The 21,681-nt window shown below is 34.0% G+C and overlaps 1 protein-coding gene and 1 long non-coding RNA gene across 2 annotated transcripts; both read left to right on the forward strand.

The window, feature by feature from the left end:
- The first annotated feature begins 3,905 nt into the window (after positions 1 to 3,905).
- Positions 3,906 to 5,208, forward strand: LOC148772763 (uncharacterized). Its single transcript, XR_016031693.1, has 5 exons — positions 3,906 to 4,016; positions 4,112 to 4,168; positions 4,290 to 4,387; positions 4,469 to 4,581; positions 4,676 to 5,208. It is a non-coding gene; the product is annotated as an uncharacterized LOC148772763 (long non-coding RNA).
- A 5,182-nt stretch (positions 5,209 to 10,390) lies between these two features.
- LOC148772764 (putative carotenoid cleavage dioxygenase 4, chloroplastic) lies at positions 10,391 to 12,422 on the forward strand. Its single transcript, XM_088821088.1, has 2 exons — positions 10,391 to 11,806; positions 11,893 to 12,422. Exons 1-2 carry the CDS (start codon positions 10,431 to 10,433, stop codon positions 12,254 to 12,256), a joined length of 1,740 nt encoding a protein of 579 aa, XP_088677214.1. The 5' UTR covers positions 10,391 to 10,430; the 3' UTR covers positions 12,257 to 12,422.
- Positions 12,423 to 21,681: the final 9,259 nt, after the last annotated feature.

Below are 21,681 nucleotides of genomic sequence, written 5' to 3' on the forward strand. Positions count from 1 at the left end.
TCTTCCGGATTTTTTCGCCGGTTTCCGACGTTGACTTTTTCGATTTTTTTTCTTCTTTTCTTTCTTTCTGTAACTTTTTTTTCCGTTTAAACAACAATATTGCTGTGATTGACAGTAATATTAACTATATTACTGTTAAACACAGTAAAATTAAACTAAACTAAACTACAATTTAACACAGTAATATTGCTATATTAATCTCTAGCTCAATAATATTAACACAACAAAACTCATTACTATTGTGTAATAGAGTAATATTACTATGTTGACCGTTCAACAAATGTAAACATAATAAAAAAACAAAAGAATTAATATTACTGTGAGTGGCAGTAATATTACTATAACAACAGTAATATTACCGTCAACCACAGTAATATTACAATAATAGACAGTAATATTATTACGTTACTTCGTGAATAACTCAAAAAAAAAAACAAAAAATCCAAACAAAATAATAATATTGATGTGGTTGACAACAATATTACTATACCAACAGTAATATTACCGTCAACCACAGTAATATTATTGTGTTTACAGTAATATTACAATAATAGACAGTAATATTATTACGTTACTCCGTGAGTAACTCAAACACAACAAAAAACCCAAAAAAATAATAGTATTGATGTTGTTGACAGTAATATTATTGTGTTTACAGTTATTTTACTGTCAACGACAGTAATATAATTACGTTGACTTGTCAACAAATCAAACAAAATAAAAAAAAAATAACAAAAAATAAAAAAATAATAATATTACATTAATTTACTGTCAACGGCAGCACAATTACATAAATGTATTGTCAACGGCAGTACAATTATGTTAATTAACTGTTGAATTTGAATGCTTATCAAAGTCCACTCATCTGTTGAGACAGACTACATGTTACGACATTAGGTGACGTAACAGAATTGTTGTGTTGTCACAGTAATAAATCTACGAAAAGCAGAATAAAGAACACAACAATTTAATGTGGTTCGGATACAAATGTACCCTACATCCAAGAGGACTTGCAAAACTAGTTCAGATTTAAGTGTACATTAATAGGACTTAATAAAACACTAAAGACTCCCTCTTTATGTGATACGCCGTTCTTGCACACAACTCGAACTTGTTGATAATCAAAGCAATTCTTCATCCGCACTCTTGGACTTCCTCCAATGTTGAACTTCCTTCAAACGGCGGATCGACCTCTCCCGAGATCTTTTAAGCAGTTCTCCCGAAACGCCGATCTTCTTTATGGCCTGGTAGAAGAAACCTGTTCTGTTGCCACACCTGTCGTGCAGACAGGGCTGCAGCACGGGCTGCACCCTTCAAAGCCTTTATGCTGTGATTTTTCTTATTAAAGCTCCATCGGACTCATATGAGGTTGAGGGCCTTATATAGGCACGAAATCCACCACCCTAAACCTAACTTGAGCCCTAAGAAATCGATTAACTAGGTAATAGAATCCTAGTCGATTTCTACTTCTATTCTAGATAAGTACAAAAGATACCTAACTATAATATAATACATGGAAATAAATCTAAGTCCTAACAACAATATTACAAAAATAGGACTCTAATTAATTCCAAAATAAACATGGAAAACAAATCTTTGCCAATCTTTAATTTCCACGTATGGCGGATTTCTTCAATCTTCACAAACGGAAATTTGGTGCCAACAATCTCCCCCTTTGGCATAGATTGGTTAGAATCCATGTTTAACAAGAACTCCCCCTGCAGATGAGATTTACTCCCCCTGCAACAAAGATATCACTTTTCTTCACCCGTCTTGGTCTTCTATCAGAGTGTCCCATCACGGGGCACGTTACAACGCAGCGGAATTGGGTGAATGCCGTGACAGACTTTCGTCTCAACCTTCCTTGTGAACACACGTCATCCAATAAGCAATTCAAACAAATCAAAACCCAAAATCGGACACTAAGTATATCTAGTGACCCGCTCTGATACCAATTGTTGAATTTTGAATGCCTATCAAAGTCCACTCATCTGTTGAGACAGACTACATGTTACGACATTAGGTGACGTAACATAATTGTTGTGTTGTCACAGTAATAAATCTACGAAAAGCAGAATAAAGAACACAACAATTTAATGTGGTTCGGATACAAATGTACCCTACATCCACGAGGACTTGCAAAACTAGTTCAGATTTAAGTGTACATTAATAGGACTTAATAAAACACTAAAGACTCCCTCTTTATGTGATACGCCGTTCTTGCACACAACTCGAACTTGTTGATAATCAAAGCAATTCCTCATCCGCACTCTTGGACTTCCTCCAATGTTGAACTTCCTTCAAACGGCGGATCGACCTCTCCCGAGAACTTTTAAGCACTTCTCCTGAAACGCCGATCTTCTTTATGGCCTGGTAGAAGAAACCTGTTCTGTTGCCACACTTGTCGTGCAGACAGGGCTGCAGCACGGGCTGCACCCTTCAAAGCCTTTATGCTGTGATTTTTCTTATTAAAGCTCCATCGGACTCATATGAGGTTGAGGGCCTTATATAGGCACGAAATCCACCACCCTAAACCTAACTTGAGCCCTAAGAAATCGATTAACTAGGTAATAGAATCCTAGTCGATTTCTACTTCTATTCTAGATAAGTAAAAAAAATACCTAACTAGAATATAATACATGGAAATAAATCTAAGTCCTAATAACAATATTACAAAAATAGGACTCTAATTAATTCCAAAATAAACATGGAAAACAAATCTTTGCCAATCTTTAATTTCCACGTATGGCGGATTTCTTCAATCTTCACAAACGGAAATTTGGTGCCAACATTAACTGTCATTAACAGTATAATTACGTTAATTTACTGTCAGTGACAGCACAATTACGGTCAACGTTTAGCGGCGGACGTAAAAAAAAAAAAACAAACCAAACAAAAAAAAACAAAAAAAAAACTTAAAAAAAACACTAAAAAAAGTCAACGCCAGAGACCGCCGGAAACCGGCGAAAAAATACGGAAGAAAAGAAAAGAAAAAAAAAGTCAACGCCAGAAACCGGCGAAAAAATCCGAAAGAGAAGAAAAACAAAAAAATAATTGAAAAGTCAACGCCAGAATTCGGCGGCAAAAAAAATATTTGAAATTTTTTTTTTTTGAAAAAAAACATTTTGGGTCAAAATTGAATAATTTGTGAAATTTGGGCTCAAATTGAGATTAAATGAAGTTAAGGATGAAATTGAAGCATATTAAAGCTTGCTAAAAAAAAGTCAAAATTCAATTTTTGTGGTCAAAATTGGATTTTTGTGGACAAAATTGGATTTTTGTGGACAAAATTAATTAAATTGGGGTTATAATTAAGAATTGAGTATAAATGGTTGAGGGTAATATTGGCATATACATGAATGTTTCCTTTATTTATAATACATATTAAAACAATGGGCTTATTGGTGAAAGTGATATTGCCCCTAAACCTTAGAATAATAAAGATGTTTGGTTGGGTACTTATGCACAAAAACCCCTAAAAAAATGCAATGAATTCAAAAAACATGATGGTTAATTACAATTAATGAAAAAAAAAATATTAATTAACAATAAGGGGTAATATGCTAAGAGCCCCTCAAATCCAACCTAATTTGAACTAAATGACAACCTTAAATTTAATCTTTTAATTAAATCCCTATTTTGAAATAATATATGAGCCACATCCTTTAATTTTTTTTAATCCCTAGTTTGCCCTTGTACCCTAAGGGCCTCTTTGGTTGGCATTATTAGGCTTGATGGGACAATTAGTACCTCCCAATATGCTGTTTGGTTTAATAGTTTGTTAAATGTTGATAAGTGGGCCCACCTTTTTTATCCCCCAATCAAATTATTAACTGTCAAGCCAAATTTGGCTTGATAATTTGTCCTCTATTAATCCCATCATCTAAGCTGTTGTGCAATGTCATTTTTGACCTTTAACCACTTAATTAATTACAAAAACCTTACATATAAATACTCTTTATTTCTTCTGAAAAATTCATTTCTCCCGACATTGTTGAACTCTAAATTCTTGAAAGGTAAATTAAGTTATTCTCTGCAATTTTCAGATTTCACAAATCTATAATTTAATCTTTTAGATGCCCATTACATCTTAACCATTCACTTTTGTTAGGAAAATGGCACCATTATCCAGTCATTGAAGATCGCTTATAAGGAGAAGGAGGAGGAGGTTATTTTCAGACTCGGTTAATCGATTTGATAACTGTTATTATTTTCATCTTCATCATGTTTCTTGTATAAATTAATCATAATCTTTTATAATCCTTTCAAATCTGGTTACCAATTTTTAGGGTTATCGCTCGTTAGTATTTTTCCAGCAAAAGATCAGGTTAAATTGTATACAAATACTCCGTTGCAAAACATCGGGTGCATCGAAATAATTGAAGAAGTAAGGTGTATGCTTAATTTTAAATTACTGAGTATGGGTAAGTTGTAATTTCTTCAAGATTTAACTAGATGTTAATGTCAGCTTATCTAGCTGTGTAACATTTGTGCTGAAATTCGACGGAATTTGGATGGGTGTGATGTTCAACCGTGCTACGAAAAAAATCACATTGGATAGGAGTCTTTGCTATGGAATCGGCAAGTATTTTTTTGCTACGTATGGTGTAAATATTAAGTATTTTATTAGTTCAAAAAAATATGTACAATATAATTAAATTTGGTTTCGATGCAGAGGAAGAGAGGTCGTTTAGGGTGAACGGTTTTCCGTTGTTCGAAGATTGTAAATATGTTTTCGACGACAAACAAGCACCGGCAGTCAACTTCGAAGGGATTATGGGCTTTAGTCCCAACAACCCATTAGTAATTGACGATGAAAATGAAGAAGATTATAACGACGATCCGGAAGAAGCAGAACCGGTTCCGGTCCCGAAGTTGCGAACAATGGAAACAATGACAATGGAAAACATGGAGGACGTAATGGAGATGATGAACCAGCTGTGAACTTTAGCGATTACCTTGATGCGAGTGATGATTCCGATGCCGATGGATCGGTGGTTGCCGATTAAGGTCTTTGTCGTGTCGTTAATCATTACGATTGTTTCCTAAATGCTTGTGTGTTTTAAATATTTATAATTTTGTATGTTTTGCAAGGGTCTAAGATCCCAAATTTTAAATCACCTGGGGACGGTATTTGGTTTGGTTAAATAGTTGTATGGAATTAAGTTCTCGATTTCAATCGGATTTGAATGAAAGCTAGCTTATGTATTTCGTTGTAGCTTCAATTGGACATATCTAATTGACACATATGTATTTATTATAGCTGGTTGCCTGTTTAAATGAAACACATGTTGCCAAAAGACATAAGTAATTGATTTCATTCAAATTGCTCTAACTTATTATTCGTATAAAGAAGTTACCACATAAATGATACTAATATAACATTTTCACTTCATAATACCAGTGGAAAAGCCAAACCTTCGATTACCAACAAATCACTGGAAAATGTGGATAAATCATTACCCCCCGTTGTGGACATGACAGAAATCTTCGATCTGGATTCGTCGGTGTCCATAAAGTTTGCAGAAGTAGCTATACCGCGCAGTCGCATAAAAATTGGTTCATCCCGGTGTATGTTGAATGCGTCATTTTTGTAGTTTCTCGTACTCTTTCGTGAGCTACTACTGCTGGTACTCCAAAGAATTGAATACCCCAATTCAACAGTCGGCGAATTCGATTTCAAAGAATACCAAGTTAGAATTACGACGAGATTTGGTTGGGAATGGGGACTTGAATGCTTAGTTGTAAAGAAAAAGAAATGTGTACTTTAACATAATACCAGTTAAGGGCATTTACGACAATTTGTAACAAATCCCTGCTAATAACTTCAAACCATCCAAACAAAACGGTGCAGTATTTATCAAAGGATTATTAGTCATGAGATAATATCACAAACCAAATAATAGGACTAATATGAGTCATCATGCTTTTAATCACAGTATTATGTATCACATCCCACCCTATATATCAAGACATTCAAACCAAAGAGGCCCTAAATATAATATCTATATTCACGTTTCTCCAACTTATCAGATTTATTTCTCTTATTTTCTTTTCTCTCTGCTTCTCTCTCGTTCTCTCCATCTCGTTCTCTCCCTTTCGTTTTTTTTTTCTCTCTCAATCTCTATCTCCCCACATCTCTCTCGCCCCTTAGTAATGGTTGGGCTGGTGACGACGGCTATGGTCGGTGGATTATGGTGACGGAAAACAACAGATCTACAAATTCCTGCGGTGGATCGAGAATGTTTGGTGGAGGCGGCAGCGGCGGGTGGAGGCAACGGTGGCCGGTGAAGGCACATCGGCGAGTTGAGGCGGCGACCGTCGGTGGAGGCGGTGGCGGCAGCGGCCGCCGGTGAAGGTGGTGGCGGTGGGTGGGGGTCGGCGGCGGCGGGTGGAAGGTGTGGTGGCGGTTGTGCGGGCGGGGCTGTGATAAATATTATGGAAAGTATTTTTTGACTAATCAATTGGATCTAATTTCCTCGTGTTTTGAAAGATTTTTCTTGATTTGGGTTGTTCAAATACCAGATCTAGGTTTTCCTAAGTTCGTAGGTAACTATAGTCGCGGTGGCTGCGAGCGTGGGTTGCTAGGGTTGGCGGCGGCTGCTAGGGTTTGCGACGGCTAGGAGTTTTTGGTGGCTAGGGTTTGGTAGTAAAACATAGTACACTGTAGTATACTATACTACACCGTAGTATACCATAGTACACCACTACACTATAGTATACTACTGTACGTCGTAGTATACCATAATCTACTACAGAAAAATTGAAAAATATGTAAATTGAAATTAAAAAAAAAAATAAAAAAATAGCATGTTTTTTTTTTTTTTTTTTTTTTTGTAATTCTGAATATTATGTAGAAAAAAAGAAGGAAAAAAATAAAGAAATTTTTATAATAGTGTATAAAATGCTAAAATGAATAACGAGAAAAATGAAAACAAACAGATATTCTGAAGAAAAAAATTATTAGATGAAAATATGAAAATATTAAATGCATAATAAATAAAATGATAAATTAATTTGGAATTTACTTAATGAATATTTCGAATTTGTGAGTGGAGGGCATTTTTGGAATGAATTTTATAAAGGATGTGAAGCAAATGTTTAGTTAGACTTGTCATTTAGTTCAAATAAGTTTTGTCACGAGGGACCTATATCCTAAGACCCCTAACAATAAATCGTGGTATTATTTATGGGAAATATAAACCATAAATCCGAGATGAAATTTAATTAAGAACTCAAATTAACATAAATGAAAATGAAAGCAAATTAAAACATTAATTATATGGAAAATTAGTAGGCACCCCCTTATTTGTGAAAATCATGTGAGGTAGAACCCTTCCAAATAATAATTTGAGAAAACCCATTTTTCTTAAAAACAACCCTCCGCCCAAATTTAAATTGTTTAATCTACCCTTCCACAACCCTAATTTCGTTTTTCATTTCCCTATTCTCCTTTTCCCTTTTCTCTCTTCTCTCTTCTCTCTTCTCTCTTCTCTTCTCTGTTTTTTCTTTCCCCTTCCAAATAATAGGGATGGTGAAAATCATGTGAGGTAGACCCCCTTCCAAATAATAGGGATGGTGATGATGTGGTGTGGCAACGGTATGGTGACGATGGGGAGGGTGATATATGGTTTTTTTCGGTAGATTGGGCGGAGGACGGCGCAAGCGGAGCAAGTCCGCGGAGGTTAATCGACTAAATTTTGGTAGACGATTAAGGTGTTAATCGACTACGTTTTGGTAGAGGATTAAAGTAACTCCGACTTCATTTCTGGATTTTTGTGTATTGAATACGATTTGTATAAGTCAATTATAATTTTTGTTTATAGTTTTGTAAGAAATAGTAGATTTTCATTTTTTTTTTAGTTGTGTTTTGTTATTTTTAGTAGTCAGTTCCTTAATCGATTATGCTTTAGTTGATAGTCGATTAATACAACTAACAGATGAAATGATTTTTTTAACAAAATAAACACGAAACAAATATAATTTTTTTTTAATAAAAATAATAAAAATATAAATTAGAAAACAAAAATTAATTTAAAAAAAAAAGAAAAAATAAATGGGATGTGAGTAGTGAGAATAAGATAGTGGAATGACAATTTTGAAATTATAAATAAAGGGGCATGAATTTATCTCAAAGAGTGAAATATAGATTAGATCTCTTCTTATTAATGAAAGTTTTATGGATTTTATCAAAGAGTCCCTTAATTATATGTCGTTTTTTTTTTAATATATGAGAAATTGTAATGCATGTGGTGATGAATAGAATGACATGCAAGACGCCACATAAGATTACATAGGTAGATTCTACAATGTGTCAAATGTCATACTTTTAGGCCATATGGTGAAGATGAACCTCAAATTTATATATTATATAAATATAGAAGTAGATGATTGTAGATATCTTAATTATAAGAAAGAGTAGTTATTCCTCAAATACTTAAAAAATTAAAGATAATATCTTTAGGAGATAATATTAATAATTACTTTTTATAAGTTAGTTTATTTATTATAAAAATCATTTACAATGTTCGTTGCGTAACTGAAAATAGTAATCCCTTCATCCCATATTATATGTCCTCTTGGGAGATTACGCGCATATTAAAATACTCAATAAATATGTACAAATTATACAAAAAATAACATATAAATACTAAGATAACGTACTCATTAATTAGTTTTTAATTGACTAATTAAAAGTGATAATGGGCAAAATGAATAATAATGAAATTAATGCTTTATTGGTACTCTAAAATGATAAATAATTTGGGACAACAGAACACACCGAAAAGACATATAATAAGGGACATATGGAGAATTATAAAATAAGGGTAAATTACAACCACCCATGAGGTATGGTCAATTTACAAAAAACCCCTCCTATTTGGGTACTTACAATCACCCCCTCAACTATAAATATTTTTACATGTCCACCCTTGAGGTTTTAAATTTAGTGGAATTTTCGAGATGATATGGAATATTATCAGTTTTGTACCCGTTTTATCCTGTTCGAACTTCACATTTTGAAGCAAGATGATCATAATATGTGTTTTTTGGCTTGTATATATCAGATTGTGGTGCATCAGAAAATGTATTTTTGCACAAAACGAGTACAAACTAGAGCACATTCCACGAAATCTAGATGACTATGTTGAATTTGACACCATAAGAGTGGATGTGTAAGAAAAAAACATAGTTGAGGGGGTTAGATGTAATTATCCAAACAAGAGGGGTTTTTTACCCTAATTTTTTTCGTTCGTTTCATATTTTATGTGTATATATATAGGGCAAATTACCAAAACCCCCCTGAGGTAAGTCTGAATAACGAAAATCCCCCTCACGTTCTCGTAATTACGTCAACCCCTCTGAGGTATGCAGACGTCTTACAAATCGCTCTAACGGTGTTAAAATCGATAGAATCTTTTTTATTCTCCTAAATATTCCTCCAATAATACCAATTTTGCCCTTGTACACGAAATTACCCTTAGGGGGGTAATTGTAAGCATTTTATTTAATGCTTACAGGTAAACCAAAAAAAAAATTAAAATTAAAAATCCTATCTTTAATCTTCTTTTTTGAACTTCAAGAAAATAAAAATTGAGTCTTGAATTTATTACAGGATCCACCAGCCAAACGGAGAATTACCAAGAACAAGAATGTTCGAAGAGAACTCACAAATCTGGAGCATGTCAAATGAATTCTGCCCACATGGCACTGTTCCAATTAGAAGAACATCTGAAAAAGATTTCCTCAGAGCAAGCAATGTTAAAAGATTCGGCAAGAAACTCCGAAACCCTATTCGCAGAGATTCTTCCACAAACGACCACGAAGTAATTAATTAATAATTAATTACTTAATTACATTATATTCTTGTTTACATTGTCTGATTTTCTTGAAAAAAATCATGTCTGAGTAATTAATTTTTTGTTTGCAGCATGCTGTTGGATATGTGAGTGGAGATGAATACTATGGAGCAAAAGCAAGTATTAATGTATGGGCACCTAGGGCTTCAAATCAATTTGAATTCAGTTTATCTCAAATGTGGGTTATAGCTGGTTCTTTTGGTGATGATCTCAACACCATTGAAGCTGGTTGGCAGGTTTTTTTTTTTTTTTTTTTAAAGTAATTAAATTAATTAATTATAATCTAATTTTAATTAATTTAAATTAATTATGATGTAATATTAATTAATTAATTATTATTTTCCATATTTAACAGAAGGATATAATAGACATTTCACATTTTCGGTTAAAAAAATTCGGTCAACCGTTAGTCAAGGGGGGTTTTCATAATTACGAGAACGTGGGGGGAATTTTCGTTATTTAGGCTTACCTCAAGGGGGTTTTGGTAATTTGCCCTATATATATATATATGATGAGACCTGAAAATAATAAGTCACACCTACTTCCTCTGTAATACCTAAAAGAGTTGATATGATGGCTACTCTTTCCCCCTCTGTGCTTCCAAAGTTCCATCCATCATTGGTTGGAATTAGTACGAGGAATATCCAAACCAAAATCACAATTCACAAGTGTCAATCAAAGATTATTCACAAAAAAATAATTAGTACTACAACACGAGGAATAAGATCAAAGCATGAAAGAATCTTTAAGGCATTAGATGATTTCATATGCAAGTTCATCATCTTTAGCACCTCTCTTTCCCCGCATGTCGACCCGAAACACGAACTCTCCGGCAACTTTTATCCTGTGGAAGAGCTTCCACCCACCGCCTGCGAAGTGGTGGAGGGGTCTCTGCCCGCCGCTCTGGAAGGCGGCGCTTACATCCAAAATGGCCCAAATCCTCAGTTCATCCCACGTGGGCCCTACTACATAGTCGACGGTGACGGAATGCTCCATTCCATCAAATTCTCCGGCGGCGGCAAAGCCATCTTCTGCAGTCGTTTCGTAAAGACTCACAAGTATATAATGGAGCGCGATTTAGGCTATCCGTTTTTCCCCAACCCCGTTGCGTATTTCATTAGTAACAGCGTACGCTTCATACTTTTAACTTTGGCAAGAGTTATTATTGGTTGGAAGATCAATCCTCTCACCACAGGCATCGGAACGGCGAATACTAGTGTATTTGAATTCGCTGGACGTCTTTTCGCCATGATAGAATCCGATCTTCCGTATGCAATAAAAATATCCCCAGACGGAGATATAATCACGATCGGCCGTCATGATTTTGACAGTAGCGATAACGACCTTTTCTTGAATATGACGGCCCACCCGAAAGTCGATGCCGACACAGGTGAAGCATTCGCTTTTAGGTACAATGTTATCCCTCCGTTTTTGACGTTTTTTAGAATCGATCCTAATGGGAGGAAACAAAAGGACGTGTCCATATTCTCTATCAAGGGTGTAACGTCGTATATGCATGACTTTGCCGTGACGAAAAGATTCGCCGTATTCCTCGATGCACAGCTTGTGATTGACCCTTTGGGAATAATGAGGGGAAAGAAAATACTTAGGGTCGATCCTGAAAAAACTCCGAGACTTGGCGTTATTCCCCGATATGCTACTGATGACAGTGAAATGTATTGGACTGATGTGCCTGGATTGAACATGATGCACGTAATTAATGCATGGGAAGATGGCGATGATGCTACGTGTAACAAAATCGTGATGGTGGTTACTAATATATTGCCAGTTGAGATTAATCTATTGGAACGACGAAATTCAACACATTTATCGTTGGAAAAGATTACAATTGATACCAAAACAAAGGAGGTAGTTAGGTGTATTGTTTCGACCCGAAGCATCGACTTCGGTGCTATTAATCCTAAATACGCCGGCAAGAAAAACAGGTTTAATTTAATGAGTATGAAAATATATTACTATATTCATGACTTTGTTATAAATTCAAGCATGAACAATTAATATATACATGCAGGTACATGTATGCAGCAGCAATAGAGAACTATCCAAAGATGGTTGGTGTGGTGAAGTTAGATTTTTCACTATGTGAGGAATATTCCGGCGACTCTGCGGTGGTGGCCAGCCGGACTTACGGGCCTGGATGCTACGGGAGCGAACCAATATTTGTCGCGAGAGAGGCAAACAATCCGATGGCGGAGGAAGACGATGGTTATTTGTTGGTTTATGTACATGATGAGAATACTAAAGAATCGAAGTTCGTTGTAATGAACGCAAAGTCGCCAAGCCTTGAAGTTATTGCTGCTGTTAAGCTACCTGGGAGGGTGCCCCATGGCTTCCATACTACATTTGTGAGCCAAGTTGATCTCCTTATTCCTTAAACTTTTGAGGTTCTTACATCAATATATGTAATATCTAATAAATATATGAATGACAAACTTGGAAAATTGAAATGTAATCATCAGTTGAGCAAATAATCGTTAACATCAAATGAGCCCTAGTAGTAATAATTCATAAATAATAATATACAATAATGAATTTATTTTTATTTTCTTAACATACACTAGAACCTCGATAAATTAATAACCTGGCTTGAATAATAATTTTTTCCGGTCTTGAGTTGGTAAAAATGTATTAAATTATTAACTCGATAATTTAATATTTTGCTAAATTAATAGATTTTTTCTAGTTCCAACTATATCTTAAAATTTCATCAAACAAGCAATGTATATATTTATAAACAGTAATATATAGATATATATTGTTAAGGCGAAATCTCTCGCCCCATTGGCCCCCATCAACGGTCCATTAGGGTAGCGGACCCACACTTGGTGCCCACAAGGAACCAACTCTCATTGGAATTGAAATTCACTTCGATCATAAGACTTTGTACCAACTTATTACCCCGGAACTAGTTGAGCTACACCACACACACTGCCCACAAGGAATCAATCCTCGTTGGAGTTGAAACTTCCACACTGCGGGTGTGAGGATTCGATCCTAGGATCTTGTACAAACTTATCACCCGGAACTAGTTGACCTACACCCATGCGGGCTATTATTGTTATTATTGTTCTTATTGTTATTGTATTATTATTATTATTATTATTATTATTATTATTATTATTATTATTATTATTATTATTATTATTATTCTTATTATTATTATTATTATTATTATTATTATTATTATTATTATTATTATTATTATTATTATTATTATTATTATTATTATTATTATTATTATGTTTATGTTGCATCAAAGGCACATAATGAATCAACATGGTCTTAACTTTATCTTAACTTCTTAGACATACAGTTAGATAAGATAGAGAGACACTATACTACACCTAAAAATGAAAGGCCGAATAAAATTTAAATGCTCTTAAGTACGAAAAGATATAATAAAAGCATCCGTACGTAAAACTCATCTCTATTGTGAGAAGCCAAACACCATGTAGATTGTTTATGTTTACCTAACAATCTAATCAACGGGTCATGCTTATGAATGTGCCTCGTTCTTTAGCTAAATTCCTTACGATTAGCTTTATGTTGGTCTTCCGGGGCAATAGCTATTTGATTGTATCCCAAATAACCGTTTTATAAGAAATATAATTGTTAGGGTATTTTAATAAAAATATATTTTTTATTATAAATATTACTATATTGTCTTACACCATTTTTATGTGGTCACTTATACACACGGCCACGGGCCGGTTCGAGCCGGTTCCGGGCCTGTTCAAACCGGTTCATGGTTCACATTTTCCTGAACCGGAACCGGCCCGTAGTATGGACGGTTCAGCGGGCCTGGTCGGCCCGCCGGTTCGAGCCGGTTCCGGGTCGACCCGGAAATTTTGAATTTTTTTTTTTTTTGAAATATTTGATGAATAAGTAAATTAAAAGAAGTACTTTTAAATAGAAAAAAGAAAAGGAAATAAATGAAAAGACTTGAACTTAATTTCAAATTCAAAATTTTAAAGATTTCGAATTTAAAATGAAGTTGTCTACGTATCCATTACAGAAAAATTGGGTTGGGGTGGGGGGGGGGGGGAATTCGAAAAAAAGTAAACAACGGCCGGTTCACCCGGGCCGGTTCGGGCCGGTTCACTAGCCGTTATTTGTTTTTTTTTGAATATTTTTGATTTTTTTTTTTTTAAATCCGGGTGAACCGCCGGGCCGGCCCGGCGGTTCACGGTTCACCATTTCATAGAACCGGGCCCGTCCCGGGTAGGACGGGCCGGTTCACGGGTCCGGACTGGTTCACCCGGTCAACGAGCCGGTTTGGGCCGTCAACGGGCCGGTTCGGGGCCCGAAACCGGCCCATGGCCATGTTTAGTCACTTAGACCACTATTTTGAAATGTACAAAAGCTTTATTTTGCCTCATAAAACCTCCATACATATTTCTAATTCTATATTAAATAGAGGTTTTATGGTAGTCATATTTTATTATAAAAAATGGGCTCTGTATAACTAGGGGTGAACACGGGCGGGTTTGGACCAAAAAGTCAACCCGACCCGACATAGGCGGGTTTACAACATGTCAAACCGCACCTGCCTAGTTATACTTACGAACTGCTCGGTTCGGGTCCTTTTCGGGTTCAGCGGGTCGGGCGGGTTGGCGGGCGGGTTGCAAAATCTGAAACCCCAACCCCCTTTTTATATCTCAAAAATATCATACAGAAACAAATAAAAAGAAATCTAGGTTTCTGAATCTCTGATTATGGAATCTAATGGAGTTGGTGGAGTATGGAATCTCTGAGATTCTGAATACGAATGGAAATTTGGGATTGACAAATCACCCATCGAGAAACACTAACAAATCTTATGGTTGAAAAAGAGACAATGGTGGCAGATATACCACCACTTTGGTGGTAGATGTAGATGGTGAGCTATTGGTAAACAAAAAAAAATTTCATTGACAACTTCTGCTTTCTTCAATTGAAGATAAGAATTAAAAAAATTATGGAGGATACATGTACATTTTGGGAGCAGAAGAAATGATTCCAAGGAAAATGGCTAGTGAAGTTGAACCACTCAATTGAGAAGAAGCGGCAGAATGCACTTGAAAACCTAAACCCTAGATATGGTACATATATATACACGGGCGGGTCGGGTTGTGGGCGGGTTTTTAAAAGTAAACCCGAGAACCGAGCCACTTATGTTCGGGTGTCAAAATTTTAACCTGCTAGCTAAAGTTTTAAAATTAGAGCTGGCGGGTCTCAGGTGGGTTCGGGCGGGCGGGTCGGGTTTGGCGGGTTTATGAACACCCCTAATATAACAATGAAAGAAAAATGTATTTCTAAAGATCACATATTCTCTATACTATATACATATATTTAACTCTTGTTGTGTCGGGTGTAAGCTTTTATTTATGGTACATTCCCGGGCCAAGTTCCTCGAAGATGATGGCGTTGAAGTCGAGTATCCATGGACAACCGCTCATAACCATGTACGTACAGGGTTAGTCTGTTGTTGTGGATGTGATACGATATATTAGTTTAATTATTAGTTAGTTAGTATTTTATTATTAATTAATTGTATTAGTATATTTATGTTATATATATATATATATATATATATATATATATATATATATATATATATATATATATATATATATATATATATATATATATATATATATATATATATATGGGTCCATTTGATATACACCCCTAGAATGGAAAATAAATAGGGATAGGTCCACTCCTAAACTTCTTTTTTTGAGATACTCCTGGAGAGGCAAAAATACTATTATATCCTTATTTGTAATTTTTGCCCAACTGCATTCAACATTTTGCCAACTACATTTAGCACAATATCCCACTGCATTTAGCATTTTTGGATCTGCATTTATCATTTTTTCAGATTTTTTAATAAAAAATATATATATATTTTTATTTATTTTTTATTTTTTATAATTTAAATTTAATTTTTTTTAAAATATTTTTTTTAATAAGTTCCCTGTATAGAAATTGACTATAGTATAGGACAACCAACTGCATTTAGTATTTCTGGATCTGCATTTATCATTTTTCAGATTTTTTAATAATATATATATATATATATATATATATATATATATATATATATATATATATATATATATATATTAATTTAATTTTTTTAATATTTTTTTATTAAGTTCCGTGTACAGAAATTGACTATAGTATAGTACATGTTCTATAATCACGTATAGTTTATATATATATAATCATGTACCTTCTTTTTATTCCAAAGTTTATATATTGTCCTGTACCTTCTCTTCACCCAGAGATATATATATTCATGTATATTTATATATAGTCGACCGCTGATTATATACAAAAAAGAATTTCATCGACACCAACAAAAATCACAATTTAAATATTGATATTATAAATCAACTTGTACAAATATAGGCCGAAATACACAATCACATGCATATGTTCTTCAACAAAGAACAAATCATCATCATCAATTAATACCGAACCAAAAATTGGAAAAACACATTCATCAACGTCATTATACATCAGAAAAAACACATACTTTATATATAACTATATATTACTACATGTTATTACACGTGACTATATATATATATGACTACATGTGACTATATATGACTATATGTATATAGGGCTGGCAATCGGGCCATGTGAGCCGAGCTTGAGTCGGCTCAAGCTCACATACCATCGGGCCTCGTTATTATAGGCTCAAGCTCACATGTCATCGGGCCTCATTAGAATAGGCTCAAGCTCGGCTCATGTATTTTTTCGGGTTTCGGGTTTATATCGGGCCCCATTACTATATAATTGTAATGAGTAATTTTTTTTATAAAAATAAGTGATAAACAAGATTTACCTCCATTGAACCTAATAAAAAAAACCCTAAACGATCATTGAAAGTTATTGGAAAAATCTTGAAAATAAAACCGAAAGAAGTAAAAAAAGATTAGTAACTCTTATTATTGAAAACATTTAATATTCTCAAATCTCGGTGAGATGTTGCATTTGATTCTTATTTAACTTATTTCCACCGTCACTACTTAATTCCTTTTATATTGACTTTTTTCTTCGCAAAATCAAATAATCTTCATAACTTGTATGATGAGTCATAGTATTAAAATAATAGATATATTATATATTTTAGTATTATCCTAATCGGTCGGGCCTTATTCAGGTTGAACCATAGTAGACTCAAACTTGGCTCATAAATAAATCGGGTTTAGTAAAATGGCTCAAACTCAGCCCGGCTCACTAAAAAGTAGGCTCGGCTCAAATATAATCGGGCCGAGCCATCGAGCTTCGGTTAGGCCCGGCTCAATTGCCGGTCCTATATGAATATGACCACATGTGCCTATATATGACTACATGTATATGACCACATGTGACTAGCTATATATGACTACATGTATATGACCACATGTGACTATATATGACTACATGTATATGACCACACGTGACTATATATGAATGACTACATGTATATGACCACATGTGACTATAGAAACCACAAAAAAAAAGAAAACTTTATCGACACGAACAACAAAAATCACAATTGAAATTTTGATATTATATATCAACTTGTACGAATATTGATCAACATACAAAATCAAAGCATATGATCTTCAACAAAAAACAAATTATCATCATCACTCTACGTTTAAAAAACCACATAACCTATACATGACTACATGTTACTATGTATGATAATAGTCATATGTAGTAATGTGTAGTTTGTAGTTGACTATAACTTGAAGTATATGCCAAATTCGTCTACAACTTCACTAGATTTTAAGCACCTTCAAGGAACATGTCAATGGCTTCCATTATTTTGCAAGCAAATATGTTGTTCAACAATTAAATTAATTTCAAGTGCACTTCTGCATCTAGATCTGAATATATATATATATATATATATATATATATATATATATATATATATATATATATATATATATATATATATATATATATATATATATATATATATATATATATATATATATATATATATACGAATTTATTAAAACATTATAACATATTATTCTGTAAAGCATAGCTTCAGTATAATCTCAGCATGATAGCCCGTCTTTTATGATTCAAAAAAAATGAAAAAATTAAGTCAATAAGCCAATAAATCATTAGAACCAATAGGATTCCTAAACTTATCTTTGTCACCGAACTCCTCAAACGAGTGGACCAAGTTTTGAAGCCTGACAACACATAAAGAACGGTGGTTTCTAGAAGGAGAGAAGATGGAGGGCTAATTTTCAGATCAGATCTTGGGTTTAGTGAATTCCATGGTTTTATTTCACAAAATCTACCTATAAGGGTAAAACAGTCACATCACTATTCCTCAGGGTGTCTATCAAATTAAGATTTGATTTTGAGTTTTTGACTAGGACAAAAAAAAATATTGGACCTACTCATATATATTTTCAAAACTAGGGGGTTATCACTCATTTACCCATATATATATATATATATATATATATATATATATATATATATATATATATATATATATATATATATATATATACAATGGTCGTGAGTTAGGGTTATGATAGATATTAAATATTTTATTAGTGTAGGTAATTATCTTTCCTAGTTAGACTAGGATTCTAGGATTTTCTTATATTTAAATAGTCGTCTTGTGCTAGGGTTTTAAGAATGAAGAGAAATAATAAATAAGAGTTTTCTTATGTTTCGTAAAAAAATCTTATGAAGAGTTTTCTTATGTTTCGTAAAGAAATCTTATGATACTCAAGAGATCGTATCAATTGGTATCAGAGCGAAGTTGCGATAACACCAACACTTCGTTAGCAAGGCAGCGATTATATCAAAACTACGCTGGAGCAAAGTTGAGATTACATCAACACTTTGTGAAATTATGTCGTCCGAGAGAAAACGTTTAGAGCGACTGGAAAAATCCATTGAGAAGATACATATTGGTGTCCAAAAATTGCTCGAACAAAGTCAAGGACGACGTCAACATAAGAGCCGAAGAGACCGCCACCGCCGGCCAACACCGCCACTACCGCCACCACCACTACCGCCACCGATGCCGAGTCTATCGCCGGAGGGAGAGGAAGAGGACGACGATGAATTTTTCGAAGAGCCGCCGCCGCCGCTGCCGAGCCTATCGCCGGAGGGAGAGGAAGAGGACGATGATGACTTTTTCGAATTTTTGTGAGTTCGCCCAAAGAAGAAGAATCGAATTCCACTGAGATAAAGTGGGACGAAGAGGATAAATTAACCAGGGAGGAGAACGAACAAATACAGTGGATATTAGGAAATTTCCATGATGTTCAAAAGAAAAGAGACGAAGAAGCGTCAGTAATTGTGAAGGAGACAAAATCTGAAGAGACTATTGAAAAGGCTTATTTATCGAGAAAAATATTGAGAATTTTCCCAACAGCCTTTGTCAGTTCGTTGCACCAGCTTAAACAATGTGTTGAGGAGCTACCAACTGTGAAGAGATGTAATTTAGTATCCCAGCAATTGTTTAAAATTCATCGTGCTAGTGTCTCACGTCGAATCGGGCTGTTTTGGAAGAAATTTAATGGCGTCAAGCATAGATGGAAACACAAAAAAGAGAGACGATTATTGGGCAGAACCTTGAGGACAAGGTAATCCTCCCAAAAACTCTGTCCCCAAATCATGCTCCAAATCCACTAGAAAATTAAAATTTGTCCATCATTTACACCAAACCGGCCCTACAATGGATATTGTTGTTCTAAGGGAAAAACATATTAGAGAATAATAAAACCTTTTTTTTTCAGGAAAACACCGTTATTCGTGATCGTTAGCACGACAAAATGGTTCAAAAATTAGCGGCGAAAATAATTAATTAGTGTCCTGTGTTTGTTGATTTAAACTGATTATTTTAAAATTGCAAGTAATTTACATGATTGTTCTTCATTTATTCTGCATGTGCTTCTCGCCATTCCGAAATTATTTCAGGAAGGAGAAAATCGAAGACACATGAAACCCACTATGTATAAACAACTATATAAATATGAAAATCACTCTGTATAAACAGCAATATAAACATGAAAACTACTCTGCATAAACAACAATATAAACAGCAATATAAACATGAAAACTGCTCTGCATAAACAACTATAAAAACATGAAAACCACTCTGTATAAATAGCTATATAAACATGAAAACCACTCTATATAACAACTATGCAACATGAAAACCACTATGTAAAACAACTATGTAAACATGAAAACCACTATGACAACTATGTAAACATGAAACCCACTATGTATAATTAAAAAATCGCTTTTTTGCTCGGATAAATAATAACATAACGTTCAAGCAAAACAAATATGTTCAACATCTACAATTCTCTTGAGATAAATCCTGATTGAGATGTTGGGCTTCGAAAATCCATTGAAGACGGATATTTTTTTGAGTTGATAACTCTACAAAGTGAATCGAACAACATTAACCCCTAGCGCCTCCAGGGATCTATGTAGTGCCGAGCGGAGCTAAAATAGAGAAACACATATTGAGAGAGAGAGAGAGATATGGTGGAGAAAAAGAATAATATTTTTTTGTAAAAATATATTATTTTAATAAAAATATATTTTTTTGTAAATAATAATATTGTGTGTGACCATTTTTATGAGGTAACTTAAACCACTATTTTAAAACCTACAAAAGATTTATTTTGCCTCATAAAACCTCCATAAATTTTCTTAATTCTATATTAGATAGAGGTTATATATTGGTAGTCGTATTTTATTTTATAGAAAAAGGGGCTTTGTGATTCACCTTTTTCACAAGGTTCTCTGGTCAAGGGACTATTTGTACATATGGACACGAATATTAGTAATATTACGCACAATCCTTGTACGGAAATGACAGGAAAATCTACACATAAAGAAATGCCATCTGCAAATTTTATTATAGACTAATTGATAAAAAGAAAATATTTTCTTCATTACTAAAGAATGGAAATGATATATTTTGGACTCAGAATATTATGAGCAGAGCAAGTGCACGAGAGATGAGGTGCTTCGGTTTGCCATAATGGATGCATGTGAACTTTAGAGGGTGGGGATCGGGTTAATGGCTAAGAGGGCCATGTCTATGACACTTAATTAAAAAAAAGACATTCAACTTTTTTGTCTTTCAAATAATTCCAGTTCATTCAAACTTATTTGCAAATAAGGAAAATCATTTTATATATACCAGAATTACCTTCAATTCCTTGAAACCCCAATTCAACTCTAATTTCACCAATCAACCAATTTTGACCCTTATTCCAATTTTTTTACCCCAATTTCGACCCGCCACCGCCGGAGCCCGCCGATAAGCCACCGTTGACCTTTTTTTTTTTTTTTTCCGCAGGTCGACTGCCATTGACTGCTGATCTCCGGCGTTGACTTTTTTTTCTTATTTTTTTTAATTAATATTAATCAATTGGCTGCTAAATTACTGTCTCCAACAGCAATTTAACTTCGGAGACAACAACTTAACTGCTAATTGACTTTTTTTTTTTAAAAAATTCTTTTTTCTTAAGAAAAATTATTTTAATAATATTACTGTCTTGGCTGCTAAATTACTGTCTCCAACAGTAATATAACTGTTAATTGACTTTTTTTTTTTTCTTAAAAAAATATTTTAATTAATATTATAGTCTTGGCTGCTAAATTACTGTCTCCGACCGTAATATTACTGTCTTCGACCGTAATAATACTGTCTCCGACCGTAATATTACTGTCTCATGCAATAATATTACTGTTGGGACAGTAATATTAGTAATATTATTGTTTTGGTATTCAAATTATTGTTGGAGATAGT

Source organism: Erythranthe guttata, chromosome 1 (assembly GCF_056151865.1).
Source record: "Erythranthe guttata isolate IM_541 chromosome 1, IM_541, whole genome shotgun sequence".
NCBI classification, from domain to species: Eukaryota; Viridiplantae; Streptophyta; class Magnoliopsida; order Lamiales; family Phrymaceae; genus Erythranthe; species Erythranthe guttata.

Coding starts and splice junctions, on each gene's coding strand:
- LOC148772764 (XM_088821088.1), top strand. CDS start 10,431: ATGATGGCTACTCTTTCCCCCTCTGTGCTTCCAAAGTTCCATCCATCA. Junction 11,807..11,892: donor TACGCCGGCAAGAAAAACAG/GTTTAATTTAAT, acceptor ATATACATGCAG/GTACATGTATGCAGCAGCAA.